Consider the following 20,091-nt stretch of genomic DNA (forward strand, 5'->3'; position numbering starts at 1 on the left):
TCTAGTGCTAAAACCTAACCATAAATTTAAATTGTGTGGCATACAATCAAAATCCAAGACACAGAAGCTTACAATTAACAATGGCAAGATAAGCCGCCCATGCCAAACAAGGTTTTACAAGATCCTTGGCAAATGGATTCACACATCGAAAACACTTATAGCAGGCAAACAGGGCTCCAAAATTCATCAAACAAATGACCAATCCAAGCCAAGCTGCCCCAGCCGCAAGCAGAACAGGACCCCACAAAATGCTCAGTGAAACTTGGGCAATGTAGAGGATAAATGTATTGGATTGGGCATGAAATCCACCGTCAGCCCAAACAAGCCAAGCTGAGAGACCCATGAGGAAGGAAGAGAAGAATGTGGCAAAGTTTATGAGCCAGAGAGGAGGGAGCCAAAAGGGTTGGGTTAGGGTCCGGTACTTGGGGCCCCAGCCGAAGAAGAAAATTGTGGATGTGGTCAAGGTGAGAGGAATTGCAATGCCTATGGCTAGGGACCTTAGAGCTCTCTTGGCCTTTTCTTGTTTGGTCAAGGTCGTGGCGGTGGTCGTGGTGGAAACGGGTTGGTCATTGTTGAGCCGGTGACGGAGGGTGTTGGAAGCCATGGCAAGAAAATTGTGGAGGGAGAGGTGGAGTTCATGACCAAAAATATTAGTGGGAGATGTTATAGGACAAAAATGAACGTTATGGAGCAAATTTAGGGGTTTCTTAGAATGTGAGTGATTCAATTTTTCAAAAAAGAAAAATCAATTGAGGCACTAACACAAGCAAATTTACCAACAAAAGCAAAATACACACAACACAATACTCTTCCTTGACAAACTAAACTACTACACCAAGTTTAAAAGGCCAAAATTGCAACATAATTAATAGAACACGTTCAAGTTCAAATGACCCTCCTCGAGTCCTCGTGAATTAGATTGATTTAAAATTACAAGAAAAAAAGATGATCACAATTGACACCAAAAAGAAGTGATTTTCAAGCATATGAAAATATGGTAATAGACATTTACCAAAAAATAGAAGAAGAAGGTAATAGACCCTTTAACACCAAGAAGAAAAACTAATAATAATAGTAAAAATAGGTCCCAATAATAATTCGCCCAACAAGCAAATAGGGACAAACCGGTAATTGTGTATCTTTGCAACGCTTTATCCCATTCCCTTCCTCTTACAGCCAAATACTGGAGCAACACCACCTTTCTCCGCTCTGTACCGACTGCACTGCGTGACCGATAGTCTCCAAAACCTTCCCAGCAGAGGCTTCGAACATGGTAATTTTCCTTTTTCACTCATGAAACTTTATCCCAGGCATTTTTTAGTTTTCACTGATATTGATCATATGTAGATTGAACCCCTTAGGGTTTTGAAATTTCGCTCAGAAAATGCGTTGCATTAGCGTCCGATCTGTGATTTCAATAAGCTTATGTTGTTGTACTGCTTTGAAACTTTGACTTCTATCGCTTTTGTGAGTGATTTTCGCTTCGTGTTCAGTTTTCTGTTTGGTAGCTGGGAAAATTCGAGAAAATAAGTGAACATAAATATATACTAATACATTCGCATTTTTCTTAAACTTATAATTTGACAGTCCATGTTGTATAGCAAGTCCGTTCCTAGAAGGAGTGTATGGGAAGTAGCAGTGGTGCTATGTTTTTGTAATGCACCAATCCGTACATCATTTTCTATAGTATGTTTATAGCTGTATGTAATGGAATTGGAGTACTTTCAGCTTCCCTCTAACAGTTCATCAAACATAAAGTTGGCATTCGGTTATGGTGTGCTATTATATTGCTGCATTAGAACAATCTCGTAGTGCTTAGTTTTAGGAACCTAATAGGTCTTCTGGCTGGAATATTTAGGGTTTGTGTTAATCTCAATAGCTTGTCGGATTTGCACTCAGTTGTAATTGCATGAATACTTGTAAAATGGTGGAAAAAGTAATGAGAGAAACTTGGTAGTTTCTTCAATATATTTCTTCGACTACTTTAAGAAGGAGAACCTGGTAAAGGCTGGATGAACTAGAAGGGTGTGAAATACGTGATGATCATCCCGAAAAAAGTCAATACAGATTTCACCAACTTATGTACAATGCATATATGTGTATGGGGAAACTAATGCATGTTTTTTATGGAAACTTGACATGTAATGTAAGGACTGGAAAACTGTGAAGCAAGTACTTGACCATGTTTGATTAAAAACATCATATATGTATGACAGTATTTGTGGGAGTTTCAATACACGAATGTGTATGCTGGTTGGTTGATGGAGTTTTTTGAACATGTGTCTTTGGTACTTTTGGAATACACACTGGTGGAGTTAGGCTTATCTTCCTTTTGTTACATGAGAAGTCAAGGGCACATTCATAACTTTTTGGATGAACGATGAATAATATTACATAACATGAACTGAGTGCTTGGGACAAGACATAGGCTAGTTTCTTCTTCTTTTTTTAAAATCAATAACATAACATGTCCAGAGATTTCCCTGGAGATGTCTTCTTAAGGTAGGTAGTGGGGCAAGGGTTGGCTACAAGCTAGAGCCCACATTGTGCAGCCCTTTGTTGCCTTTGGGGTTCCAAAAAGAAGTCAGTTAAACTACACCCCCTTCACGTTATCAACTGAGAATGGTTTCTTTCTGTTAACTTTCCTTTCATACGAACCAACTATATATTTAGCCTAATTCAGCACCGTAGCATGTACTGATAGTGATACTGTTGATGACATTTTGGTGAAGTATCTCATCATTTTTTGGGCAGGATGGACATGATGCAGATGACCCAAAACAGAGCACTGCTGATATGACAGCTTTTGTGAGTTCCAGTTCAACTATCTTTCTTTTTTTCTTCATTATAAATTAATTGTACTACTTCTACATGGGCATATGGATGAGTGTTATGCATGTAAAGATTAATGACTGTGTGGCCCTATTTGTGTCTAGTAGTCTGAAGAAAACAGTTTTATATATAACCATATTGGGCAATGAAACCGTTCAAAATGAGGGTGAAAAAATATTTAGAACTAACTGAACGATGAAGAGGTTATCAATTAGTTAATGTTGATGAATTCGTTGGTTGGCCACTATTCCCAAATTGAAGGTATTTTATTGGTTAATCAATAATTGACGTTTACTTTATTCAGGGATATACTAGGTAGTTTGATTTAAATGTGTGTGTGATAATTTGTCACTCCATTTGCCTTTGCTCAATCTCTGTTTTGGTTTTTACAGGTACAAAATCTTCTTCAACAGATGGTGAGTTTGTTATGTGTTTGTGAGGTTTTGTAATTGTGATGACCGACTCTGTTCAATGGATTGTATGGCTTATGTTTTTTTAATTTGGCAGCAATCCAGGTTCCAGACAATGTCTGACTCCATCATCACAAAGAATATCCTTCGTTGTTTTGCTTGCCAATTACAAATTGATATACATATTCATTTTACATTAGTTTTATGACTTATCTTTAGCTAGTTTTATTATAACATTAGAAAACAAATTTTTTGAATTGGTCCGTGCTAGCAGTTGTTCTTTCAGTAGGGAAGCATGTTCATTTGACATATGTCTTTTTTTCTTTCTTTAATCACATTTGACTTATTCTATGTTGGAGATTTGGAATTTCTTTTCAAAGGGCTGCAATGGAGATGGATATAAAACTATTATTATTAGGTGTTGCTCAAATATAGAAACTTCATTGATCTCATTGGTTTGAATTATGTTGGTACTTATTTCCTTGACCACCATGATGCACTTGATGAGATGGGCAATAGGATCGATGAGTTGGAGCAGAGCATCAATGATCTCAGAACCGAGATGGGAGTGGAGGGTTCACCATCTCCTTCAGCCCCTTCAAAGTCAAATATCGAACCCAAGTCAGCTGATGATTCAACCAACGAGTAGCCACGGCATGCTGTGTTGCTTTAATCAAATAGTGTGTCTACTGCCCGGCTTTTGAGTGTTTATTTTTACTCTCTTTCATTTGAAATGGAAATCATACTATACACGGTATCTTGGATTGGATCAATGCTCCATGGATTTGTAAAACAAGGCCAAGTTTTAATTCTCATTTTGTAACAGAAATGTAGGAAACCCTTGATGGATTATCTGTCTTCAAATATGCTGAATTCCTGGTTCATTTTCAGAGAGAGAATTGCTCTCCCGCATTCATATTTTCGTAATGCATCTTTACAGGTGTGTGTGATTGCCTGACAGCCCATTTTCTACATTATAAGTAAACATGAGATGATGAAGTTTCTTATTTTATAGCACATAATTAGGGAAAACCGAAATAAAATAATTTGCTAGGAATAAAAATAAAGAAAGCTTGCAAATTTGTGGCCGTCCAGAACTATTGATTGTGGTCCTGTGATTGCAAATGTTGATTTTTATGATTCATATGGGTGGGTTTATAGATGGCTAATACGACACAGACATATGAGGTGTCGATTAGATTTGTCTCACAAAAGGCCTAAAAGATGCCCATAACATAATGATGCGAGAGAGAGAGAGAGAGAGAGCGCGCGCTCACACGTTCACTCATTTCTCCACCGCCGACGAGTGCTTTACTGCATGTGGGGGGAATTTGCTTTTAATTGTGGATGGCAATATAAGATTCCATAATTTCAAAACTTCTTTTCATATTTTGAAAATGCCACTGAGAATGCGCTGGAATTGACCGTTGGCCAACAACAAGTTTCATTTTTATTTTCTTTGCGCGTGCGTGTGTGTTTGGCTATTTCCATTGCTTTCAGAAGAATGATACAACCACCATATGCATGATTCTTTTGAAAATAACAATTTTGATTTGAAACACGCAAGCGTGAGTTTCGCGTGGGCACGTGAAGCTAGCACAACCGTGTGTATGGTACAAGTTAATAGTATGCGTATCCGGCCGTGTAAATTAACAAAATAAACATTTACATACCAAATTGTTTTTTAAGAAACATTTATCTTGATAACTAACCACATGAAATAAATGAAGTATCGGCAGCATCTAGGCCCCGTTTAGTTTATGGGAAAGGAGACTTGGGAATGAGAATTCAATTACTTTCCCATATTTGGTAAGTTCAGGCATGAGAAAGTAGGGGGAAAAGTGAAACCCTCCTCTCAACTTGGGTTTTATTTTCCCTCTTCATGAGAAAGTTTGAGAATATGAGCCATAATTTTTATGACTATTTTGTCCCCATGAACAATTTAGAATTACAATGTATCATTACATGCACTCTTTTTTTATTTGATTTAATATGGGTATAATTGAAAAATTATACAAAATTTGTTTTCCATTCCTACTCAAAACAAACATGGGAAAGGAAATAAAGTGAAATCTCTCAGTTACTTTCCCGACATTACCAAACGTGGGAAATGAATTTTTCATTCCCAGTCCTTAGGAAATGACATGGGAATTGATTTCCCCTCAAATCCATTCTGTGAACCAAATGAGGCCCTAAAATAATATTTATTTTGGTAAAGTTTGCCTTATCTATATATATAGCAAAAGAGGTGAAACATTCAAAATAATAAAAAATGTCTTTGATTAATCTAAATATTAAGAATTAAAATTATTAATTAAATAAGGATAATATGATAAATTCACACTTTTTCATATTAAAAAAATTAAAAAGAAAAAAAATCAGATAATGAATCCTATTTTTATGGAACACAACTACCCATTATCTTTTTTGATTCAAAAATAAATTTAATTTTTTTATTAAAAAAAAGCCTCTCGCAGACGCAGAAGGGCGTGCAGAGAAGCTAATTTTTCATAATAACATTTTCCTGAAAATAAAAATTTGTTTAATAAATATCCAGCCAAAAGTGGCAATTTCTCATGATTTCAGTCTCATAGCCGACACCCCCCCGAAAATAGGAAGAAAAAAAAAACATAGCCAAAACAAAAATCATCTACATCTACGACTACGTGGTGGTGTTGTCCTTGTTTGCACTATAGCAAGACAGTTGTATACTGCTAGGATACAGATGACTCGAAATCAAATCTCAGGCATTATTGGCTCATTGCCTCAAAAGCACACAGCTTGCAAAGCACCTTTACAACCCACTACACACGCGGTTTCTGGAATTTAGCTCAGCCCCCCATATATATATATTTTATTTATCCACAGCCCACAAATATTATTTTCTCTAATTTTCATAACCACTAGTCATTTAATTACCGATATAGTGATATTTTTTTTTTAATATTGAAAAAATTCGTGAGCAGTAGGTTCGAATCCCGCTTCTCGTTAATAAAAATTAAATAATACAAAATGAAAAAAAAATCATACCCCAAAACTATATGACAATAATGGTAATATTACGAGCACATCCATCCACAATCCAACCAAACAGAAAAACATAAAAAAGAAAAAGAGAACGGAAAATTTGGTATTTTAACATTACAATATGACACATCAATTATTTTGTCTAACCATTATTAAAATCTCATCAAGTATATAACACACAATAACCCCATAAATAATATAAACTTTTTTTTTTTTTAATAATAACAAAAAAAGGGAAGGTAAAAATTAAACAAATAAAAGAAAATAAAAACAAATTAGTGCCTGCAGCGAGTTATTCTGCTACAGCCGCGAGAGTAGGGATTTGCCTGAGCTCCAGGTCGGCAGTTGTAGTAGGACGCGCCACGTCGCGAGCAGGGGACAGTGTTCCTCCTCAGCGCGCCGTAGCTGATGTACCGGTTCGTGGCTAAGATGCGCCGGCTGATCTCGGACTCCATCGGCAGCTCCAAATCCTCGTCCTCAGCTATCAGCCCTCCCGCTGATCTTGTGGAGACCCAGCTCAGCTGGTCCAGCTGGTGGCCTCCGCTGAAATCGACGGCTGCAGATGAAGCATGTACTAAATGAGCGGCCAAGATTGCGCAGGCGAAGATGAATGCAAAGAGTGGCGGTGTTCTTGAGCTTGAGCTTCCCATTTTTGGGGGTTTTCCAATCTGAATTTTGTTTTTGAGAGGAAGAGGTTTGTGGGGTGGGTTTGGGATTATAAGTGACCGTTGGTTTGGAAATGCCACTGGTTTGGGGAAGTATTTACGGGAACATGCCACTTGACCTTTAGATGACTGATTTTGCTTCAAATTTAAGAATGTCAATGACTTTATGGACATCCACTAATCACGCTTTTTGACTTCATTTTGTAAATTTAAATTGAATTTGGGACTTTTGTCGTGATTTATTAAAATAAAAAATAAAAAATAAAAAGTTAAATACGAAAAAACACAAACAAGAGCATCGCAATCGTGATGAGATTTAAACAATAAAAGCCAGTTAGTGGCCAACCAATGTGACAATGAAGGAATGAGGCTGGAGGATAATAAGAAGAAGGTGGCAGTTGATAATGCCATTTGGTAAGAGATAAAAGCTCCATCTTCCATCTTCAATATGAAGTAACCTAATGCTTTTGTTATGGTTTAGTGGGAGTAGGAGTAGTCTAGTCTCCACTTGGTTGGATATGCTCTCAAGTTAAACTCACGTGGTTTGCGAAGATAATATGCATATTTATATGAATTTGATATCGAATTGTGGCTAGTCTCGTTAAGATAAAGTGACTTTATTATGTGTGCATTATTCCATCATAAAAGCATATGCATAAATATAGGAATTGCATAATTTAAAGCTTGAACTTGTAAATGCGACCTCTCTCTCTTACCCACTTGAGTTAGTGTATTAGGGTTGTTGGAGAACTTATAAATCTAAATGCTTGAGCTTGATTTGAGCAATCTAGAAGAAGGGAGAATATTTAATCCCACAACCATACAATTTTGAAACCAAACGACTCAAACTCAACAAACTTGCCAACCAAAGTTTATTAACTTGGAATCTCCAACACAATCTAAGTAAGCAACTACTCCAACTGCAAACTACATGCCAAGCTTAAAAATGAGTCCAAAATTGCAACTCTTCCTAACAGGGCCTAGGCCCATGATACCTGTGCACTTGGGAGTTGGGCTGGTGCGGCAAGTTCAATATCCATAACAAGTGTGGATCCTTGTATCTTGAATGTAAAAAACATAGCTTTTTTTCTTTTATTTTTTTTGAAATCCAAAAAAAAAACAAAAAAAATTATACATGAGATTCCCTAGGGATCATAGTTCCAAACATATCCATACAATATAATTAACATCTACCGGAAAATGACTAAACCAAATACAGGAGTGCTGATAATGATGTCCTTTAAAGTATCTACCACGATATTAGATTCACGGAAAATGTGAGTCAAGGAAATTTGAGAGAACTTCAGAAAAAAAAAAAAAAAAAAAAACTTATTTAATCGTGCTTTACTTTTAGCTTTTCAACGAAACTAATAATAATAATAATAATAATAATAATGATGGAGCGAAAAAGCCATTTGAACCATTTGGTGCTCTAGTTGCCAACTTTGAACAAAAGCGAGCACTTTTCTGTGGGCTGTTGACCGTCTAGCTAGCTCTTTCCTATGGCCCTTTTAAATCTATCTCTTTCTGCTGAACTTCCTCTATGGGTGGGCTTGGCAATTGGTTGGAAATTGAAAATTCCAAATTTGCCATCTATTTTAACCTAATAACGAGGATATTTTAGTAATTAGAACAACTCATACCCCAATTCCATATAATTTAATAAACAACTTCAATAGGAATCATGAATCTAATTATCCTCAATTCAACTTCTCCTCAATTCAATTCCTCCTATCAAATTAGTAAACATGCCATCATAGTCCAATCTCAACGAGTTGAGCCACACACACACACACACACACACACACACATTATGATGTTATGGGGATTCGAACCTGAGACATACACACACACATTATGATGTTATGGGGATTCGAACCTGAGACATTTGATATGCAAATCAATGCCCTTCTTCACTACACACAAACACACACACTATGATATTGTGGGGATTCGAACCTGAGACCTTTAATATGCAAATCAATGCCCTTTTTCACTAGGCTATACCCCATTAACACAAACTAATACAATTAAATTGGAAAAATAGTGCAATCTCAAGCTGCATCAAACACGAGATGGTACTTTTGAATTATAAAAATATTCCTTACCCACTTTCCATCTTCTCACCTCCTTTAGTGTAAAGAACAACCATAGATTGCAGAAAAGAAAAACAAAATTCCCATAATTTTAAGCATGTGGCCCCCCAAACATCAGTCTCTACCTCCACCGCTAAGTATAGAGTCTTTGATTAATTTGATGGTTTTAATTATTATTTTGATTATAATTATAATTATAATTATATTTAGACAAAACTTAATTATTTTTTATTCATAATTATGGTTTAAGATATTTGGAGTCACGAATTCCAAAAATAAAAAAAAACAAAAAAAAAAACTAAGTGCCACTAGAGCAAATAATTATGAACGACACAAATGAACTCGAATTTAAAAAATAACACCATCTTATAACAAGTAGATAGTATCTAAAATAGGTAACAGTCGTGGCATTGCTAGGTCATAAGATTCTTGTTTTCACATTTGTGCATCTAGTCATGGTTTTAAGTTTATGTAAAGGAGTAGTGTGGGGGGAGCACACGCCTCTCAATTGTTTATTTGCATGTTGTGACTTTGTTTACTATAATTTTCAGTCTTGCTCACTGCAATTGCTGCCTGGTTTAAAATATAAATCCAATGGGTTATTTTCTAAGTTTTTTTTTCCTCACAGTTGCTTCTATAAATAGCACAACGCGCACGCCTCAAGTGCTCAAGCAGATCAAAATGGCAAGCTTATTGTTTATTTCCTTACCTTTGTTGCTGATCATCATGGCAGTGGTTTTAGTCACACCAGCGATTTCTGTGCCTCTGAAAATTGGTTTCTACCAGACTGCATGCCCCTCGGCTGAGAGCATGGTGAGAAATACAGTCACTAAGGCACTTGCCGCAGATCCTGCCATAGCTGCTGCCCTCATCAGACTCCATTTCCACGACTGTTTTGTAAGGGTATGAAATAATAATATATTTCACTTCTGATAATTTTCTTATTATATGCAAAATATTTATTAAATTTTCATTCGTACTAAAATGCTTTCTTTGCCAGACTGATTGCCTAGATTATGACCATTGGTTCAGTTGTTATTGATATATATTTGTTTTTTGGAATGTGTAGGTTCACGTATAATACTCATATTATACATATTAACCTATTTACACGTGTTTCCGTGCTTGTGAAAGATTTTTTAAATAAAAAAATTTAAATTTATTTTAAAATTAAAAAAAATAATAGGTAGTTGTGTTCCATAAAAATAGGATCTATTATCTGAATTTTCTTTTAATTTTAATTTTTTTAATATGACAAAGTGTGAATTTACCATATTATCTTCATTTAATTAATAATTTCAATTCTTAATGTTTACATTAACTAATGACATTTTCTGGTATTTTGAATGTATTACCATTCTCTGCCTTTTGCTTTATATATACTAGCCTCTCTGTACGCGCTTCCGCGCATGCGAGAGGTTTTTTTAAAAAAAAATTTAAATTTATTTTAGAATTAAAAAAGATAATGGATATTTGTGTTCCATAAAAATAGGACCCATTATCTCAATTTTCTTTTAATTTTAATTTTTTTAATATGAAAAATTGTGAATTTACCATATTATCCTCATTTAATTAATAATTTCAATTCTTAATGTTTGCATTAACCAAGGGCATTTTCTGGTATTTTGAATGTTTCACCATTCTCTGCCTTTTGCTTTATATATATAGATATATATATATACATATTTTAAAATATATATATATATGCGTTTGTTTCCTGTATATTTTTTAAAAATACAGTTATGTGAATAGGGATTAGTTGAGGTGCGCGCAAGTGGGCCCGGACACCTCATGGTACAATACACGCATGAATACACATTTTGTTACCAATTTTGAAAAATACAGATAAAAGTCACGTATTATATAAATATAAAAATACTATACATAAAAATTATAAATAAATAATATTAAAACACCATATCGTGGCTGAATTTTTATCAGAGTTTTTAAAATATTACATATTTTTATTTTTCTCTTTTCGTAATTTTATTATTATTTATGACTATAGTACCAGTTTAGAGTACGTATGACAGATTTGATCGTGTATAATATTATTCAGGGTTGTGATGCTTCTATTCTGCTTGATTCTAAGCCGGGAATGCCAGCAGAGAAAGAAAGCACGATGAACAAAGGCGTCCAAGGCTTTGAGGTGATAGACGAAGCAAAGGCGGCGATAGAAGCCCAATGCCCAAACACAGTTTCCTGCGCAGACATCATCGCCTTCGCCGCCAGAGACAGCGTTTTCAGTGCCGGCGGCCTCCGCTATGCTGTCGCTGGCGGAAGGCGCGACGGCTTGGCTTCGTTGATCTACGAAGCGGCCAAAAATCTCCCCGGTGCATTTTTCAATTCGACAGAGTTGAGGGGCAACTTTGCAAGAAAAGGGCTGTCAATGGAGGAAATGGTGACGCTCTCTGGAGCTCACTCCATTGGAGAGTCTCATTGCTCTGCCTTCTCCAAAAGGCTTTACTCTTTCAGTGCAAGATTTCCACAAGACCCTTCGATGGATGGGGCTTATGCTGAAACTTTAAAATCTAAATGCCCAAGGCCTCGGAATTTGACAGATTCTGTTGACCCAGTTGTGGCTTTTGATCTCTCAACGCCTGCTCTGCTTGACAACAACTACTACAAGAACTTGGTGAGCCACAGAGGGCTATTGGCTTCTGATCAGGAGCTTTGGAGCAGTGGGTTGACGAGGAAGATGGTGAAGTACAACAGGAACCATCCGGGTGCATGGGCCTCTAAGTTTGCTGCTGCAATGGTGAAGATGGGTTCCATTGATGTGATGGTGGGTAGAAATGGAGAAATCAGGAACAACTGCAGGGCTGTGAATTAGGAAGCTCTTGTTGTGTGTGCCTGCCTGGCTACTTAGTGCTCACTCAAAATCTTCTTTCAAACTAGAATTTTATATTTTAAGAGCCATGTAATTTAATTTGAGTTTTTTCAATTTTGGGCATGTTCCCTTTGTTTTGGGAAGTTCATTTTGATTTGAGATTGTGGACGTGTATGTTATAGTTTGTTTGATATAATAGTTACATGTTTGTGAGGTTTAATCAAGGGTTCATCTTACTTTTCATATTATAATTATATATCGGTAAAAAGTGACGCTATTTGTACCACATTTACTGACTACATTACTGACCACCTCTCTAATACGGTTAGTAAATATGGTACAAATAGCTTTATTGATTCGTAAAAGTGGGTTATAACAATTGGCTAAGGTAGTGTGTCTGCCCATTACATATGAGTTGAATCTCCATTCTCATATGAGTTAAGTCAGTTGGCCAAAACAGTGTGTCCACCTCTTTGTACTTGAGTTGAATCCTCATTCCTGCATAGTATAATATCACTTTGTCAAACAAAAACTATAATTAAATATTTCAATTTGGGTTTCTCATTTAACAGTCCGCTAACATAAAATTGATTGATTTAAAAATCAGAAATTTAAATAAATAATTTGATGTTTGAATTTTAAAATATTTAATTTTGATTTTTTTATATTCTTAAATTCATGGTAAAGTTGGAAGCAACTTCTACACAAACAGCCCATTCAAGATGGGCTTTTAATTGGAGAAGCCCGACCTTTTTTTAAGTTCTCTGGTAGGCCCAGTTTATAGTTAGCGCAGCACCAGTTCTCGCTTCTTATTCATATAAAACCAAAAACCCCTTCAGAGTTAGAAAACCCTAACGAACGCAGAGCACTACAGTTCAGCAGCTGCCGCCACTACTTCTCAATCTCATATCTGTGCAAAGGTAGATTTTTTCTCTTCCTTACATTCTTTCTCTTTCAAAAATATTATCAGCGATCCATCCTCCTACCAATCCACTGATTTGAGAAAATTGAGATTTGTTCCTGTGTTTGTTGGATTTGGATTTTTAGGGTTTCAACTCAATCGACAATATGCAGAACGAGGAGGGACAAATCACTGAGCTTTACATTCCCAGGAAATGGTATTTAAATCTTATTACAATCGAAATTTTTGTATCATTGTTTTGTTTGTGTGGTTGTGATTTTTAGGGTTTGGGCTAAAATTTTGTGGTGTTTGGATGCAGCTCGGCCACAAACAGGCTGATCACTTCAAAGGACCACGCGTCCGTTCAGATTAACATTGGGCATCTGGACGAGAATGGCATCTACACTGGCCAGTTCTCCACTTTCGCCCTCTGTGGCTATGTCCGCGCTCAGGTTCATCTTCTTTCTATCATTTCAATACTATTATGATAAATATTTGTGTTTTTTTGGGCATGTTGCAAGTGTATATGCCAATAGGAATGTAGAATGATTGTGGGTATATATCTTGTTGTCTATTCGTTAAGTTTAATCTCGTAGAATGATTGTAGACTGCACTTCTCAACCTGAATTTGAGGAAAATAACATACAAATCATTCAAGTTTGATGCGTATCTCTGCGCGCAATATCCAAAAGTTCCTATGCTAAAAAATCACCAATTTTGTTTCAGCAATCAGTTTCTTCATTACATTAGAAAACAGTTGCAATTACATCGTCAGAATTTGTTCAACCACTCTGGATTCACCTCTAATTCGAGTATGCCATTTACCAAATCGACTATCAGAAGGGCCAAGTAAACACAAACATATGCTGGGATCCATAATCAAACCGAAAACCCCAAATAGTACACACAAGCATCTAAACTTTTGTAAACATAGTTGTCTTAAGATTTTCCTTGCTTCTAATAAAGTTTAGATTACGAGGTGTCGGTTATTTAGGTTTTTGAATAATTCTTTAATGACTATGTGGTGCTCTTTTTTTTGAGTTCATAAATTTGCACTTTGGGAGCCCATTGATTCCAGTTCTGATTATTTGTATTCTTTCTTTTATTTTTCAGGGAGAGGCTGACAGTGGTCTGGACCGTCTCTGGCAGAAGAAGAAATCTGAAGTTAAACAGTAGAAAGAGATGATTTTTCTTATGTGGTTTCTTTTCTGGACGTCTGTTATTGACAATGAAAGTGTTGTTTTAGTGAACCAAAATATATGATGTCGAGCGTTTTTCTTTTCCAATTAGTATTGAATGTTGCAACTAGCTCCCAACTTTTTGGTGTTCTTGAATTGGGCTGTTCTTTTGACGGCGAAGTAGTGAAACTTTTACTCCTTGGAGTATTTTAGATATATTTCTCTGCTTTACGGCACTATTTACACTGGTAATGCATGATGATTGAAATCCAGGGCAGTATATGTTTTGAGAGCTTGTGACTAAAGATTTGTAGTTGGCGATTCAGATCTGTTGTTTGTGCCTGCATTTGCCTGTGGCACCAATTAAGCTACTACCCTCTACCTTTGCTTATTATATCTTGTGGGCTGTTAATTGCTTGTAAAGATTCATATGTTGACATAAAAAACTGGTATTGTCATTTATACGTTAACTTAGGAAATGGTATAGAAATTGGGAGAATCATACATTCAAACGTTGGTGAGTTTTAAATTGATCAAATAGCTTGCAGATGAGCTTGCTGATTATCTCAAGTTTACAATATATCCCTAATAATTTAGAATGCCATGTGGGCAAATGTTGCCCTTTCAAAAACATTAGCTTGCAAAAGAGAAAGTCGTGTGGATACACATCAAATGTTGCCCTTACGCATCCTATCTATACACATCAATCCATTCAATACAGAGGGGTGCAACTGTCGTTTAATATATCACGGAAAATATTAACTTCTTGATGCCACCTGCAGGTATTGCAGCTGCTGAAATTTTCATGATCAAGAGGATCCCATCCTCGCTCGACTGTGAAAACCTCCTGTCTATTTCCACAATCGCTGCATGTTTTCGCAATGGCAGTCTCATGGCGGGCTTGTACAATTTTACCCACCACCTTCCTGTCAGCCCACATGTTCCAAACAAGTCCCTTAACCTTCTCCCTGCATTCTCTTACGCTGAATCCTTTCGGTTTGTAATGATTGAGAGAATACAGAAGCTCCAGGCCTTCCTGCTTCGACTCTCCCCCGAAACACACCAAGATGGCGCCGTAAACATACGTCGCTTCTACATGACCCTTCGAGGCTGCTTTCTTCAGACACATGATTCCTTGTTGCACCCTCTTGCCTCTGAAAAGATCGCGAAGCCCTTGTCGGTACAAGGCCTCCGCGTTGCCGCACTTTTTGCAGTGTTTCAGAAACTTGGAGAATTTGTCGTCAAACCTCCAAGAAACCAATGGGAATTTGCTGATGTCAATGCACTGGAATATGTAGTCTTCTTCAGCCATTTTGTTGAAGTCCTTGCAGCTTAACTTTGCCGAGTAGAGATCGTTGAAAGAATTCGAAGCCACCTTTGCAAGAACTTCTACCAAAAGCTCCTTCGGAAGGGATTGCATGATGCGACTCTTGCTGTTTGCGGCTTTCTTCTTCATTGACCTTGTGAGAGGCGCCATTGATGCCTGATAACAAGAACATTCTAGTTATCCATTAGAACAAATTAAAGCTTCCATATGTTTGTAAAAAGGAAAAAAAAACCTTAAATTTGGCAAACTCAAGAATATATTAAACTAAAAAGAAAGCCAAAAACAGGGAGGCAGAGAGAAACCACAAATTATTGCGGTGGAAATAAGCTTAAATAAGCTTCCTGATTAGAGTTGGACAGCCTGACGGTGTTCTGCTTCCTAACGCGACGCCGTTTTTACTTTCCAATTTGCCGTTTGCTGGTGGTCCTTTCAAGTTGGATACTGGTTTTCTTGTAAGTTTGGCGTGTTATTTGCGCTCTGGTTTTATGAATTCCAGTTCTTCACCACCAAAAAAAAAAAACTGAAACCAGAAGACTTCCCCAAAGACATGGGACAACCGACACCAGCATGCAAAATAAAAGAGGAATGTACGTACGTGTGATTATATATCAGACACAAACACAAACCCTTGTAGGGTAGGACAAGAAACACCAAGTCATATGAAAATTGGATTTCCTAAAACAAAATTTAGGCAGTGGTTAACTTGGCTAAATTGGTTTTCTTACATACTAATAATACTAGATTCTTATCTAATTAGGAATGTATACCGTGACATGTCTTCGTTGGGCAGCCTGATTACAAATAATATTAAATACTAAGTCTGAACAAAAGAAAATCTCTCTCTTTCTTTTCTCACAAATTTTTGTGTTTTTGTTTTTGAATAAAAAAGAAAACACAATCTCAATTAATATGAGATTCTTACGCTCATTATGAGATCCACATTCATCAATGATTGATATTAATTTACACCATGCATTCATTATGTGTCAATAACCACAACACATTCTGTATTAGTGATAAATTTTAATAGAGTTGTGCTAACATCAACCGCAACGCAAGTCATCGCATGAAACATTTTCCTCTTTTAAATTTCTAGGTCACATTAGAACTCAAAAATATGTGCGCAGGTTGACAAGTCTTACCAATTGGGTTGCTTCAGCTCATTCAAACATCAACATTATAACAATATTATATCTATATAACACACAATTTCCTTCCTATATGAATCGAAAGAAAATATTATTTTCATTAAATCAATATTAATTATAATTTGTAATTTCTTTTTAATACAATGTAAATGATATTTTATTTTAATTTAATCTCAATTATGAGGAGGGGAATTTAAATATAAATGACAAGTGGGGATCACCACATCAGCTTTAATCAAATTGTACAACAAACCAATTACGTAATTAATGGTGGAAAGTTCAAACATGGCCTTCTATCTAGAGCCGTCATTGCTACGCAACGCAACGATTTCCGAGTTCTGAACGCCGTGGTGACTCAGTTTTGAAATCGGTGTTCTGTGAAAGCCATGGCTTCGAGCAGCTTGAGCCCCACGAAGCTCGATTATTTCGACGACATGGGGAAGCTCCAGTCCAGAGCCATATTGCTATCTTTATCCAAAGTTAGTTCCTTTTCTTCACTTCACAGTCCCACATACTACTTCTTTTTCAGCTTCACTTTCTCTCTCATAAAATCTTAGGGCTTTAATTCCTTTCTGTTTGTTTTCCGAGAAAGTTCAGAGAAAAATTAGTGCCATTCGTTAAACGAAAATCGAAAATCACTAATTGAATTGTGGTGTGTGCTTTGTGGTTTTGAAGGGTGAAGATGGACGAACCGCTTTGGTATTGGACCGTACAATTTTCCATCCACAAGGTGGTGGCCAACCTGCCGACACAGGCTTCATCGCCGTCGCAGATTCCGGTCTCAAATTCGTAGCAGAAGATGTACGGTCCAAAGACGGCATAGTAAGTAATCAACATTTTAATATTTTCTTTCTTTGATCTTCAAATTTTTGTTAAAAAAAAGTTAACTTTATGATTGGTGCTTCACTCAATTTTGGTTAGGTTTACCACTACGGTTTTGTTGAAAATTCTGTTGAGGAAATGGAATCAAAATTTGAGAAAGGGAAAGAGGTGTTCTTGCGTGTTGATGAGGCTAGGCGCAAGCTAAATTCTAGGTACCCATATACACAAAGAAATGGGCTCATTTGATTAGTTAAATTAATGATTTTATTATTATTATTATTATTATTATTATTATTATTTTGTGTGTGTGGAGAAATTTGGAAGTTGCTTATGTTGTGCTGATTATAGGCCATGTTAAGTTTTTGAGCAAGTTTGATTGCTTCCTTGCTGATTCATTTTTCATATCTTAATCATTATGTGCAATTGTTTTGTGCAGGCTTCACTCAGCTGGGCATTTGCTGGATGCATGTATGAGAAATGTGGGATTGGGTGATTTAGAGCCAACCAAAGGCTACCATTTCCCTCAGGGGTATGATTTTGTTCTGCTTTATTGTCTAAATCCTGGATTAAAAAGTGTGGGTATATATTCCTTCTTTAGTTCTGCTTCTGCAACAGGATTTCTTCGTTATGCTATCTAATAGAGAAGCTAGCCTCTACAATTCCTCTTCATTTCCTCCTCCCACTCCGAGTTGCTTCCTTGCCTCCCCTTACACTCTCTCTGTGTTTGTATCAAATTCACTGTTGACGATGACGTTCATGAAATTCTTTTTACATTCCATAGGCGGCAGCTTTTGAGCACAGTCTATGACGGCCACAACCCTTTAAGAAGTTATGAGCTGTTTTTTTAAGACACAATTCTTCTCAATCCAAATTTGGGAAATGTAAGGTCCAAAATTTTTTCCACCTAACAGAACAATGGTCCTTCCTCTTAAGCCTAGCAACAGCCCCTAAGCCTTAAGCAGCACAATGATCCTGAATATGTGAACAACTTCTGTTATTTGAGACACAATGTTGATGTTGTTTGCAAATCCTTTGTAATTTGGTTGAAATTAGTACTTATAATGTACTTCTTGCCAGGCCATATGTGGAATACAAAGGCACCATTCCACAAAAAGATATGGAAATTAAGCAAAAGGAGTTGGAGCTAGAAGCTAATGCATTAATCTCGAGAGGAGGGAAAGTGAGTTGCAAACTTGCAATATTTATTTAAAGTTGCTTCGTTGGTTGCTAGTATGGGATTTGGCTCTAATGCTTTACTATATTTCTCATAGGTTTCTGGTGCCTTGTTACCATATGAAGAAGCGTGTAAACTGTGTGGTGATTTCCTTCCCGATTACATTCCCAAGGTTATTCCTTATACTAGGCCTGTTTCATATACATGAACATGCAGGAGCTTCCAAATTTTAGTGCTGCAAATTGTTGAGGGCTAACTAATAACTCCAATTTTACTTTTTTGCATCTCCGATCTCTTCCAGGGCAGCACTCCTCGCATTGTGAAGCTAGGGGACAGTCCTGGCTGTCCGTGTGGTGGTACCCATGTTTCTGATATTTCAGAGATCAAGAGTCTTACGGTAAGATCCATTCGCTTAAACATTTTTATAAATCGAAGTTCACAATTTTTCTCAATCATGAGCATGAAATGAGTGTATAAAGTAAGAATCTGTTGGTCTGCTCTTATTTCCGTCGTTGAAGTGAGGTGTTTTGTTGCTTGTTCAGGTTTCTCAAATACGAACAAAGAAAGGATCCACAAAGGTGTTCTACAATGTTGGGTCCTAATTCTTGGTCTAACATTTTACACCCTCATTATTGATACAAAGGTCTGGAACTTCTAAAATGAACTTTCAAGATTACATATTTTTGGATAAGCTAGCTGTTGTGTGTTGATAGTCAAGGCTTGTATTTTGTTTGTGTTGTCCACGTGTACTCGGTATTTATAATGATGATAAATATACATAAAACTCATCGTTTATTTTATGTGGATATTAATGTGGAAGCCTCAAATGGATAATAAGGTTTAAGGTACCAGATATGTAAAGATGAAACCTTTGATTCCCCTTTTTTTTTTTTTTAAAGGACGTTTTCTATTGAGAGGAACGTTAATATACTAAATTTACACATATTACATAGATGTTACGACTCGAATTTAGAACTTTTTTGGAAGAACAATTACTTCAATATCGAATAATTAATGGGGCTCTGGACCAGGTATCGACACAGCCACAGGCATAGACAAGGAACTTACTTTGTCTCATACATGCCGAGTCCAAAAGCATCGCCATCTTAAATTTGGATTTGATAGTTTGACCTTTGGCCTGAAGTTTCGATCAACAGTTGGAAATTTTATTCGGCTGCTGGAAGTTGTAAGGCATCTGCTGGTCTACCAGGAGATTTACTGGTGTGGTCCACAATCCACATCTGGAAAAAATGCATGGAAAATAAAATATATTTATTTGAGGTCCATATTCTTTAGGTCTTTTTGGTAAATTTGCCAACGACGAAATCATTGGAAAGGTATAAGAAAAACAATTTGGTACACTCGTGGTTTTGTTTTCTTTCCAGTCAAACACTTTCTTTTGGTTCATTTTCTCGGGGTGGTTCAGCTTTCTTTGCGGTTGAAATCTGCTCTTCCTCAGCGGAGTTTGGCCAAGTCAAATCCACCTAAAACACACAAGGTTTGATTGGGGAAGGTAAAGCCATTTTCTTTCATTCATATGGACCTTTGGTCGACAGTAGCGGCCACTCTAACATCTGATGAACTGTTAGCAAACCCAAATAGATCATCTGATTGAGACGTTGGTTGACCTTAAACACTTAACCCAAAGTTTAAATTTACCCAAATGAGAAAAAAAGGAAAA

At 36.5% G+C, this 20,091-nt stretch overlaps 6 protein-coding genes across 7 annotated transcripts; 4 read left to right on the forward strand and 2 right to left on the reverse strand.

The window, feature by feature from the left end:
- LOC18790453 (heat shock factor-binding protein 1) lies at window positions 1,107–4,158 on the forward strand. The gene is made up of 5 exons (XM_007226008.2): window positions 1,107–1,273; window positions 2,755–2,808; window positions 3,225–3,248; window positions 3,340–3,382; window positions 3,743–4,158. Exons 1-5 carry the CDS (start codon window positions 1,271–1,273, stop codon window positions 3,889–3,891), a joined length of 273 nt encoding a protein of 90 aa, XP_007226070.1. The 5' UTR covers window positions 1,107–1,270; the 3' UTR covers window positions 3,892–4,158.
- Window positions 6,283–7,066, reverse strand: LOC18792421 (rapid alkalinization factor). The gene has a single exon (XM_007227440.2). The coding sequence runs from the start codon at window positions 6,917–6,919 to the stop codon at window positions 6,545–6,547; it is 375 nt and encodes a 124-aa protein (XP_007227502.1). The 5' UTR covers window positions 6,920–7,066; the 3' UTR covers window positions 6,283–6,544.
- LOC18793843 (peroxidase 5) lies at window positions 9,738–12,056 on the forward strand. Its single transcript, XM_007224051.2, has 2 exons — window positions 9,738–9,933; window positions 11,090–12,056. Exons 1-2 carry the CDS (start codon window positions 9,757–9,759, stop codon window positions 11,861–11,863), a joined length of 951 nt encoding a protein of 316 aa, XP_007224113.2. The 5' UTR covers window positions 9,738–9,756; the 3' UTR covers window positions 11,864–12,056.
- LOC18790522 (40S ribosomal protein S21-2) lies at window positions 12,661–14,157 on the forward strand. The gene is made up of 4 exons (XM_007223821.2): window positions 12,661–12,780; window positions 12,908–12,978; window positions 13,081–13,213; window positions 13,875–14,157. The coding sequence occupies exons 2-4, from the start codon at window positions 12,929–12,931 to the stop codon at window positions 13,935–13,937; spliced, it is 246 nt and encodes an 81-aa protein (XP_007223883.1). The 5' UTR covers window positions 12,661–12,780; window positions 12,908–12,928; the 3' UTR covers window positions 13,938–14,157.
- LOC18790296 (putative F-box protein At1g67623) lies at window positions 13,996–15,970 on the reverse strand. 2 transcript variants are annotated; one of them, XM_020555548.1, is made up of 2 exons: window positions 15,499–15,970; window positions 13,996–15,422 (listed from the first exon to the last, which is right to left on the reverse strand). In XM_020555548.1, exon 2 carries the CDS (start codon window positions 15,414–15,416, stop codon window positions 14,652–14,654), a length of 765 nt encoding a protein of 254 aa, XP_020411137.1. In that variant the 5' UTR covers window positions 15,417–15,422; window positions 15,499–15,970; the 3' UTR covers window positions 13,996–14,651. The 2 variants fall into 2 exon arrangements, with proteins under 2 accessions (XP_020411137.1, XP_020411138.1); XM_020555549.1 differs by having other exon boundaries at window positions 15,569–15,969.
- Window positions 16,647–19,287, forward strand: LOC18790340 (alanine--tRNA ligase). Its single transcript, XM_007223428.2, has 8 exons — window positions 16,647–16,893; window positions 17,090–17,236; window positions 17,336–17,448; window positions 17,673–17,765; window positions 18,314–18,416; window positions 18,508–18,582; window positions 18,712–18,807; window positions 18,953–19,287. The coding sequence occupies exons 1-8, from the start codon at window positions 16,801–16,803 to the stop codon at window positions 19,010–19,012; spliced, it is 780 nt and encodes a 259-aa protein (XP_007223490.1). The 5' UTR covers window positions 16,647–16,800; the 3' UTR covers window positions 19,013–19,287.

Source organism: Prunus persica, chromosome G1, assembly GCF_000346465.2.
Source record: "Prunus persica cultivar Lovell chromosome G1, Prunus_persica_NCBIv2, whole genome shotgun sequence".
In the NCBI taxonomy this organism is placed as follows: Eukaryota; Viridiplantae; Streptophyta; class Magnoliopsida; order Rosales; family Rosaceae; genus Prunus; species Prunus persica.